We start from the raw sequence: 11345 nt of genomic DNA, 5'->3' as shown, positions 1-11345 counted from the left end.
TCTTAAGAGGGGATTTGAAGTGCAGAAATTACAAGTGTTTAAGCTGAGAAGATTAGGAGCAGGTAGAGAAAGTAGAACTGATTACAACATGATACAGCTAGCACACACCGTCACCACTATTTCCAAAATGGGGCAAATGATAGAGCCACTGTTGATGGTCCACTATGACCTGCCATTCCAGTGTCACAAAGCGGACTTTACAGTGAACAGATTATTGTAATGCGGGCAGCCAATCTGGTTCGTTGGCGTTGGAATATGAGTTGGAAATGCCATTCCTTTTCATTTTTATTCTCACTCCAAGCTGGGGTGCCGATAATATCGTCCTCAGAGGAAATTGGGTGTTCCTCGATTATCCAGATATCGTTTTGAACTACTTAAAAGGCATAAATATGGTGCGCCACGAGAAATTAAGGCCAACATGGAATGGAGGATCTTCTGAACAAACAAATTCACTGAACCAACCTGTCCTATGCATCCCAAGCTGGCCTTCCACGTTAGTTGTAAGATGTGACATAGTCCTTGCATAGAGCTTCTCCACATGAATTTGCCAGAAACCTAACTGATGACCTAGTGCATCAAGAAAATAAAAGAATAACTCATAGCTATATCTTCTAATATTTCTACATTCAGGAGCTTGTCCTGAAATAAGATGGTCAAAGATCACCAGCCTCTATTCTATCTATGATATCAACCCTAGTTTTCCTCTTCCAATTATTTGCAGTGGCAACAAGGTTGATAAGACTTATAGCTTGTGACTTCGTATACTCCTGCATTACATTTCAATAATGTTGTACTTAAACAATGACCCCTCCTCCATAATAAGACATACATCTTCTTACCGATTAAGAAGGAAAAAGACTAAAGCAAAAACAAGGAAGAGAGAATAACATGCAGCAATTCGACAAGTCAAGGCGCAAAAGTAGTGTTAATCAAAGATAAGAACACCAGCACTTACAGGATGTGTTCTGACCCAGTGCAAGTACTCAGTCTCAGGCAAATAGAATGCCTGTACAGAAAAAAGCACATTAACTTGTCAAAAACGATCCACCTCTGAAAAAGAATGTAAATATAAGCAAATACTAATGGAACATACTCTACCTTTATGTAGGTTTCCACAACTTGCAAGTTGGACTTCAGTCTCTGAGGCGCTAAATGCTGCAAGCCATTTATAAGCACCTGCAATTGACAAAATGTCATCAAAAAGGATTCCTAAAATTCTGATAAATGAAACGGAAACAGAATTAGGCGCACAAAACAATTAAATCAGACATCTTCAACACACCTGGAGATCAAGGGACATCAAAGCACGGCCTTCATTATTGCATCTCCTTACGCGTGAGAAGCCTTCAACAATAGTTTCAGCAAGTGTATCCACTCCATATTCTAACAAAAGCTCGTGCATCTACGATTCCACATTAAGGGATCATCATTATACCCAGGTTACTAATATCTCACAAAGGTGAAACTAAAAGCAGTTAAAAGTTCTCACAACCGTGTTTCAGAAAATTACTTTGCATGGAGAAGGAGAGGCAGTGAGCCTGGACAAAGGCATCCTAACATTAATATAATATTTAGAGCGTAGAAAGTTGACATTAATGGCATCATTGAAAAATCAAACATGAAGTATCTTCAAATGGCCAACCTCCTTGTCAAGTCCCCCATAACCCAATCTCGTTGAGAACTGCTTGTATGCACCCAGTAGGGAATCCACATATCTGTTAAGAGAGATCCAGATTCTTGATTAAGATCATGCATAACAACACAATGGTTTTTACAGCTCTATTCAGCGCTCACCTGCAGTCGATGACGACTCCATCCAACATTACAATGAAACAAATTAGTGCATTGAGACCAGTTACACAAGTTTTGGCAACAACGTTAGTATGCTGGAATAAAGTTAAAAAATAAGGGGTGTGTTCAACGTACCCATTGTGTTCCATTCCCAAGTCTTTAAGCTCCCATCTCACACTAGCTATGCGTTCAACGTAACTGCAATAAACATACAAAATAAGCCTCTTCTTTTCCGACGATAAACATTGAATGGATAATCAACCCTTAACGAAACCCACTAAACCAAACTGGATGTTTTATACCATTGTCTATGGTGCCTACAGAGTGGTACAGAAAACCAGATTAGACTGCCACATCACACATAGAGTTTAACCAGAATACGTTTACCAGGAAAAGTGAAAGAAAAAAAATTCAAAAATAACAACTCAGCTCACTACTTTCCAATGCCAAAGCAATTTCAGGGACGTATTTTACCCATCAACCATGGTTGGCATGATCATACTACAGGGATAAGTGAGAATTAAGCAACCTACCCTCCCACATTGAGGAGCATCCGTGCCACGGCCTTGTACACATGATCTCTCAAATCTGGCACTGCATCTATCTGAATGTCAACCAGGACAAGGACATTAGACTCAACCCCGAGTAGATTTGGTAAATTCAGAGCCTCTAGATGCTTATTACTACAATAATACTGCCCTACGAAACAGTGCCTGAGCACCAGCCACAGATACTGAACAATGTAATTGGACATGTTTTCCATTGATGAGGCTTCTAACCAGAAAAAAAAAAAAAAAAAAAAAAAAAAAAAAAAAAAAAAAAAAAAACACACAAAGGATTATTCGCATACCGTGCGAGCATAAAAGAATTCAACAGACGCCAATGAATCTTGGTCCAGCATAGCTTGCAACAATGGCCTTGATCTTTTCAACATTTGTGAAAGACAAGCCAGTGACTCCGTTGCCACTGTGCGCTCCTGCACAATATGAAAACCAATAGAACCTACTTTTCACAAAAATATAAACTAATATAGTTGGCAATCAGGTCAAGAAACAGGTGTATGAAGGTACATGTGCGTAAATAATATTAATAATTGAAAGTATCATTAGAATTTTGCACGAGTCTAAAATTTTGCACAATGGAATGAGGTTAATAGTATTAAAATTAAAAATCTAGCAGTCCAGATCAGATAATAAGACCTGGACTTACATAGACATCGTTTGCAACTTGAGTTTACCTTAACAGCATACAAGTTAGTCGGGGCCATCACTATCTCACCACCTCCAGATACATCGCTCAGTGGCGTATCTGATTGGGTGCCAGGTGAATTGATAACTCCAACTGAGGCACCCATAATAGGTATTGAAGGCTGAGCACCCATGCTTGCGGACTGTTTCAACCTTTGCGCCTCTAGTCCTTGCGAAATCCTTAACAGAGTCGCCCGCAGTTGAGGGGTAAGCACTGAGATATTCACCAAAACCATGGATCAGGTTATATGTCGACGAAGTAGTTATCCAACTTTTCACTGTCTTATTTGCAAACTTGAGACATCAAGAGAAGATGAGGCTGAAGAATCAATAGAAGTATTTCACAAGCAGACCGACGTACAACTGTTGTACACTTACGGAAAGATTCTTGACCCCGACTACCTCCAAACGCCTCTCGCTGTCCAAAAGTCTTAAAAATGGAGAAAAAGTATAATTCAAAGAGTTGTCCCAAACCCTGCGTCAAACAACAATGCTGTCAAACAGGCGAGCATATGGTGAACAACCACATTAAGTTTGTGATCACAAGCCATCTTTCAAAGAAGTTGACAAATTTGACTCAAAAGTAAAAAATTGCCAACACAGAGAGAGAGAGAGAGAGAGAGAGAGAGAGGAAAAAAGGAATCAAGAAATAAGCATTTATTTATTTATTTATTTATTTTGAAAATTGTGACCAACTAGTTTCAAGGAATTACACGGCATACCTTAAACACATCCGCAGCAATTGGCTGCAAAATCTGCATCAATCGTGCATACTTGTCCATATATCTGCCAATGGGAACACCAAAACCTCAGATCGCTCAGTCCTGGTTGAGTACACAGAAAATATAGGCTTTGATAAACCAGCTGTAGCACTTAGTACACATGAAGGCGTACAATCTTTACTGGTTTCCACATTTTTCAGGGTTGAAGAACATAATAGTTCACTGTAAAGATATAAGATCTATGTGAAGAATTAGAATCTCACCTAAGGATATTCACCGAAGAATTTGTAAGTACCAATTGTTTGTCTTCATTAGAACCTTGTATATTTTTTGCCTCCATAGGATTAGAGCTTTTCCGAAAATCATGGTACAATCGACCTGGCAACTGGCTATCCTCGTCTATAAAGTCAGCCAGTAGATCGTCATTTTCATCATCTTCCTCCTCTTCAACTTTCACACCGCCATTCGCCATAACCTCTCCATTGTCAACACCATTTACCTTCACAGCCTCTCCATCCACAACTCTTGTGGTGACAGGGCTATGCAGTGCTTTTTCGGTGAAGGGATTTCCCAAACGTAACCAATCTGCGAAACTCGTCTTTTGAGCACCAGCACGAAGACTGCTAGGTCCTTGAGAAGATACAGGATTCTCACCCAAAACAGAGGGTCGGACTAATGATGCACCATGACCAGTTAGACCAGCTAAATTCACCGACTTAAGCGCCAACGATGACAGCGGTTGCCACAGCTCCTTTTCGACATGCATCCGCAGAATCTGAAAGAGATCAAAAAGTTAAATTCCAGAGAGGCTACGGACAAATACAACGAACTCAGCTTACACAAAACCCTATTGTACTTACTTCGAGATTTTGGCAGTGATAAGCTCCAAAGTACTGTTCGCTCTGCTTCGTAAGCTTGGTTCGTAACGATGCAGCTTCAGCACCACAAAATGCCTCTCCTGCAAGTATGAACTTGTTCACCCAGTCCAAGCTTTGTAAAAACTGGTGCGGGGTTGATAGACACACTGCATCGTTTGAAAGTAACGCTGCCACCCGACGTGCCGCTAATTCCCAGACTGTCTTCCTCCCACGTTCCAACGCACGTGCAACAGTCGCTGTCACTACTTCCTCTCGCCTCACAAGATCATTATTATCTCCGTCGTCCTCTAAAAATCTGACATCTAGTTCCCCACTTGAGGTTGTGCCATTTTCAAATGTTTCTGAAATATCAGCACCAGGTCTTCTTCTCGACGCACTCCGACCCAACAGCCTGCTTGCATTTATGGAAGTTGGGGACATAGGTGTAGCAAAAAGTTCTGATCCTGTTCTCATACCGGAGAGTGATCCAGTACGAACATGCCTCCTTTCTTTGGCGATTTGGTTCAAATCCCCGTGACTACCTGAGCGACGGTGCTGGAGCTTTCGGTTTAGAAGGACCGCTTGTTGGGGATCCTCAGGAGGTTTAATCTCAGCAGACTGAATACACGAAATGATTCATACCTTAAGTCCTTCTATATGCAAATGACATCACCTACTACCCAGATCCAAATCCAAGCACCCTAAGCGACAACACATTCCATGGTCCCTGTTGTACAAGAATTGTAATGGATATATTATTATCAAGTACCTCTGGTTTTTGGTGCCATGTCATCATGGTGTGGTATGAACACATTAGGTCGAAAAGCACCTCCAGGATTTTGCACAAAACTTGCTTAAACTTTTCCTCAGGAAGAAGCATGCACAAGTCTCTATATGGGAGTCTGAAAAAAAAAAAAAAAAAAAAAAAAAAAAAACATTTAGCTCACGAACAACCCAGACAATGGCACATAATTCAGCTCCCAGAAACTAATAAATCCATAGCGCGTAAACACATACCAAGACCGCACAAAAACTATAAAAGTGATTGAGGAGTTCTGAAGATGAGGGACTTCATCTGCGAATAGCATAACCTCATTACTAGAATAGATATTCCATTTTAGAATAGAGGAGTTTAATTCCAAGCCTTCAAAAAAGACTTGAAATTAAGAGAAATTCTTGGAGCTCAAGAAACTTATACCTGCTCTTTTTCAGTGCAATTTGTGCGTCCTCTCCCTGCATACACCAAGCAGACATCAGTGACTTCCTATTAGAGACCAAGATTTGTAGTAAATCAACTTGGACAACTTTGAAATCATGTTGCAATTTCATGTTTGTCACTGTGTTATATTACGACAACAATGATGTTAAATCATATAATAAGGCAACTAGTAATTGCAATCTCATTCAATCTGCCTCCAAAACGGGACCGCAAAAGAGAAAGCTTACCTCAAACAATAGGTTCTTAAGCACATCGTGCGTTTCTGTAACAACATTCTGTGCAAAGAAGCTCTGCACCTTGTCAGCAAGACTGGTGACATCGTCCAGCAAAGTATAAGCATTAACAACCTGCAAAGATCCAAGAGAAGGCCGGTCCGCTTACTGAATCGTAACTTAAAGAACCAAACAAGACAATCCAGCTCCTCCTGCTGAGGTTGCCAAATTGTGCATGAACACATAACCATCATTCCGTAATTCTCAGATTAATTGACTTCAACATTAGTAAACTAATTTTCCTCAAAAATAATATAGAGTCCAAGTAGCTTACAATACATTAAATGCATAAAGCTTTCACCGGTTATCCTCGGCGCATTCAAGCTAACACACAGTTAGAATACGCCGGGCAGGTACCAGATAACTACTTACAGTTTTGTATTTCTCTGCCTCAAACTTTCGACATACGTCCATAAGCAAAGCGTCTACTTTGGCAATGGTTCTCTGCAGCCATTCCTGTACATGTTCCGCCATATCAGCGTTAATCTCCTTCACCGTAGATATGGTGCTTCATTTCCGAAATTTTCTATGAAAATATGCAAAAAAATGAAAATCGTGCGAGCATCAACAGTCAGTCCTACCTCGATGCTCTGATTCATTTCTTGAACAGCTACTAAGTCTGGGCATTCCTCCAAAAGCAGCAAACATTCTGAACACATGTGCAGAGCCTGTACATTCAATGTCAATACGGAATCGTAAATGCTTTAAGTGGTTATGAGAATGTCCTAGCAACGTAACATGTAGTATGATATTTCCGTTTCTGAAGCTACAAAAAAATTACTACGAGTGTTAACCACATAGCCAATGACAACCGTGATTTATTTGAACCAATCCAGAATCTAATTAAAAAATTAAGAATAAAAACGGTTCAAAATCACTCACGAGTACATTTGAGACTCTGTCCCGAAACTTACTTTAGAAAAGTCTCCTTCATCCACTACACTGTCAAGGCGTGATTTAATATCCAAAGCTTGGTGTAAGCGTTCCAAAACTGGAACTATATCCTGCATGCCAAAGGTCCACATATTTCAAGGTTTCATAACTTACAAAGAGAAAGGAAGGAATTACCAGAAAGAATAAGTTTAGGAACAACCAAGTATTACTATACATAATTAGAAAAAAATGAACAACAACTCATCAATCACTTAGCTGGGCTAGATCAATACCAACAAAACTTGCTTCTTGTTCACATTTGCAGCCACAATAAGATCTCTGGAAACCTCAATTATAGACCTTGACAGATGCCGCCTCCCATTCTATTAACATGAGACATCAGAGGCTAGTAGGTGAACCCTCAAGAAAACCATCACATACGTACCAAAATATGTTCAGTGGGATTAATGAGAAGAAACAAGAATGCTTTTAAAAAAACTACAGTGATAAGTAAATCACAAGCCACAATTATATAGGAAACCAAACTAAAATAACAACAAATTTTGCGGCATACAGCTTCACTAGACGATTAGGTAAACAGAACAGCAAAATATTTGTACACCTTCAATTGACCACGAGCACCAAAGGTCACTACAACAAATTCATCATAAAAATCCGATTGTCCACAAGATAATGCTGACCTTAACGATGATACTCGCTATCTGCAAATCTCTCTCAAGCTCTGTAACAAGCTGCATCCCTTTCACTGTAAATCAGCAAATTGAACATTGTTAATGACTTCGGCCAGGTAGCCATAGTTCCTACTACGTCAACGTAAACGAAAGATTTCTTGCAATTCGCAGTTTTCAGGTGTGATCATTGGCAAATACCACCTATTTCAAGTATATATTACAAACCATTCACCAAATATGTCTATGCTGCAAATGAATACATCAAGTGATTCAAGTTGTCCAAATAATGTCAGAAATAAATTGAACACTGGTCTCTCAGGAATAAATGTTCTGATTTTCTAGGTTTGCAACTTCATAGATTTGTCATGGCAGTAACAACGTACAGAACGAGTATGAAGGTGGCATCTTAAATTCATAATGCCATCATAAATGATGGTGACATCTTCAACAAGACCTAATTCGAAGAAAAATACCAGCCTAAAATACTCGAAATGTGCGCCACAGAGGCCGGTCTACGTTTAACATACACAGGTAACCGTGCCGTCTCCTTAAATGATTAGAATTTTGAAAAGACAACAGAAAATGTCGCATGTACACAACATACCCATCTCTTCATGGTGTTCCATCACCTGTTTAGACAAGCTTTCCGTAATAACATCAAGTTGCTGCAATCTCTGCCCAACCTGCAAACGATTGGCATGATAAAGGTCATGAAACACACCTTGACACTCAAAACAGGAAACGGGTCGAACCTGAAAGCATTAACTTTCATTGATACACCAGAATACGAATAAAACAAACAAGTAGTACATGGCGATCAGTATACTGAAACGGTACGTTACACAATTGTAATTTGTAAACGGGAAGCTCTGAGGAACAAAAGACTAAAGTGTCTTGAAAGTACAATTTGCAAGTAGTGTCAGGCTCTACGAAACATCCGCAATGTAATGAGAAACCCAAGTGTCTAATAAATATGCATGGATTCAAAGCATCTCACAGGGAAGAAGCAAGTCACTATGTATGCTGAGTCAAGAAGCTTTTCCTTCACATAAATAGTAAAAATCGATTCAAATTCCGAAGTTCAATCTCGAATACACTGCCTCAACGCAAGTTTGTACCTATAAAATGAAGTCGACTAGTGCTTGCCAAAAGCATAAGACAAAATCATGTATATCAACGCAATACCTGGCCATCAAAATAGCCTTGGTTGACACCTTCAGCTGGAATATGCTCCAGCAAATGTCTGACGGGGTCAAATTTCTGCTCAAAAACAAAACAAAAAAGTAACCAAAAACCAAAAAACAAATTGTAGTTGGAATCCTCATATAAAAAAGAGGAAACTAAAATAGTATACAAGTGAATGCATTATATGCTGTTCTACAATATTTTTCTCATCAGAGAGGTGGTTTCACTCTTGTTAGACCCACTACTTACATACAAAATCTGCCCATGCTTTAACAATTGCTCGTGAGAAGAACAAGCAGCCGCATCAAACTACTTATCTGAAGAAAGGCTAATATGTCCTTCAAGGTCTTTATCTATACCATCAAGAGTTACCGACGCAACTTTCATTGACATGGGTCGACCCCATTGCACCTTGAAAGCCATGAAAATGCTACGAAGGCAAATACAAACACTACAACTATTTCAATTATTAACGCATACACAGGGCTAAAGAAAAGGGGACATGCATATCAGAGACTCTTGACGTAGAACATGCAGAACATCAAACATGCTGAACCTAATTCTTGAGTAATGAAACATCAAGAAATTTTACGACTTGTAAAGAAAAGTGTTTGGAGATAACATACATCCTCATAGAACACTTCTTCAAGCTTCTCTGGTGGCTCTCCACGTAATCGAGCTGCATATATAGAACCCGCCCCTCCAGATAGCGACACTCGTTCATGGGGAGGAAGAGTGGCAAGTTTCCTGGCCACCAAAGCAGCAGCCGCAGCTCGAGCTGGTACCTGTTACAAGGAAAAAGCAAAGAATGACTTAGGAGATAAACAAGGGTATACTTAAGAACCTACATTGTATTTTATCTTTTGATATTAAACATGACAAATGCTCCCTATCTACAAGAACGAACCACATATCATGAAACATGTTTCCTCGTTATGCAACTGTGCGGCAATAGCCTCCTCTTTCAAGAAGATCTACTTTCTCTCTCTATTTGTCGGGCAGAGCGCAGTGCATTATCCCCTTAAAAAGCCCGCACTCAATCAAACACAGTTTCGCATTCAATGGTCATCGAATGCTGGCAATTCAGTAATTCTTGGTTGCTGTTGAGTGCTAAATTTAGATTGCAATCTTCAAGTCGTCATTTGCGCTGATTGTGACGACCTCAGTGCTGCATGAAGCTCTTTAAAACAAACTAACAACTCCATGCACGAGGGAGTGACCTGGCAGGACTTACTTCGAACAGACACAAGATCTTGTGAACAACTGCATGAATAACTGATCTGAAAACACAGGAAATAAGTATGCACTCCAATGCGGCCAGACAAACGATCCATTGTAAATCTCCTGGTTCGGTCCTGGTCACAATAATCCTAGGTACGATGCACAATGACGGTTTCGTAGAGGTTTCTATACGACATTTCCTCCTGGAATAACGATGATTTCGTAACTGACATAATTGAATTTTCAGAGTGAAATTAATCGCTATGGACTGCTAAAATACGTCATCTCTGGGCAAAGTGAACCCCACTCTGTAAGACTTCAGCAATGAGAGAATTGCCACAATTCATGTGGCCAACAAATTTCAGCGTGCAAAATGTCATACTAACTGAGGATATAGTTAGGGTAAGATACCTCAGGCCGTCCTGATGCTGACCTTGTTAGAACTCTTGAAGATGCCACTGTTTTAATCCACTTCTCGCCTAAGCTAAAAATATCCTCCATTTTTCAACTTCAATCTCTAAAAAGACCCTTCTAGCAATATTGCGAAGGCCTTGGAAGCGAGATCAAATCGCAACATTGATTTTCCTGTGCCCCCACCAACTACAACAGTAAGCCCTACCTAAGCACCTTCATTCCGTTCCAAAATCATGTCCTTCACAGGAAACCTCTGTGTCCAACACATTTCTGCTTGCACATAAAAACCTAACTCTTTGCGAGGGAGCAGCCATTTACTCCAAGACAGGACCTGTAAACGGAAAAAATTTCACATCCATCGCTGACAACGGCAGACTTCACGGAGAACGGAGAGACATGGCAGCCGCATGGGCCAATACCGAAAGCTCGTCATCAACCAAAATTCTCCTCTGCCTGTTGCCAAAGAAAATCAGCTGAATTCCCATTTCTGATCACTTCAGATCGTCAAAAGTACAATCCCCGTGCACTCGGTGTGAGCATCTCGCCCAATCCAACCCAATCCAATCCCCGCACACAAAATTCTCAACCACCTGCCCCATACAATCCTAACCTCCATCCCCGCTCCTCGGATCCTTCAAATTTGATCTCTCCTCACAAATCTGCCCGCTCCTCATTCTCCTCGCGCCTGCATTCCCTTCACCCTCTCACCAACGTTCCTTCACATCTCATCCCGATTTACGTTCCAACGTCCTCATACACCACCAAACAGAGCGCATCGCCCGACTCTCGCAGCCTGAGCAGCAACGACAAACTCCACCAAACAACAAACCAAAACTAAGAAAATACCGAAAA

General features: G+C 40.4%; 1 protein-coding gene across 3 annotated transcripts; it reads right to left on the bottom strand.

The window, feature by feature from the left end:
• Positions 1-448: 448 nt before the first annotated feature.
• LOC112281998 (uncharacterized) lies at positions 449-11302 on the bottom strand. Of its 3 annotated transcripts, none has more exons than XM_024519074.3 (26): positions 11104-11240; positions 10491-10664; positions 9485-9643; positions 8859-8933; positions 8278-8356; positions 7683-7747; positions 7275-7364; positions 7023-7112; positions 6690-6776; positions 6481-6564; positions 6064-6183; positions 5816-5850; positions 5387-5519; positions 4621-5235; positions 4024-4535; positions 3761-3824; positions 3417-3513; positions 3029-3252; positions 2642-2767; positions 2325-2395; positions 1927-1989; positions 1643-1715; positions 1283-1402; positions 1099-1176; positions 956-1006; positions 449-767 (listed from the first exon to the last, which is right to left on the bottom strand). In XM_024519074.3, the coding sequence occupies exons 2-26, from the start codon at positions 10578-10580 to the stop codon at positions 654-656; spliced, it is 3315 nt and encodes a 1104-aa protein (XP_024374842.1). In that variant the 5' UTR covers positions 10581-10664; positions 11104-11240; the 3' UTR covers positions 449-653. The 3 variants fall into 3 exon arrangements, with proteins under 3 accessions (XP_024374842.1, XP_090106651.1, XP_073390242.1); XM_090250525.1 differs by lacking the exon at positions 11104-11240 and adding an exon at positions 10913-11050; XM_073534141.2 differs by having other exon boundaries at positions 8303-8356; positions 10491-11302.
• Positions 11303-11345: the final 43 nt, after the last annotated feature.

This window comes from Physcomitrium patens, chromosome 5 (genome assembly GCF_059467195.1).
Source record: "Physcomitrium patens ecotype Gransden chromosome 5, ASM5946719v1, whole genome shotgun sequence".
Lineage (NCBI taxonomy): Eukaryota > Viridiplantae > Streptophyta > Bryopsida > Funariales > Funariaceae > Physcomitrium > Physcomitrium patens.
The sequence above is the reverse complement of the archived record's forward strand: the minus strand, read 5'-3'. Positions and strand labels throughout refer to the sequence as shown.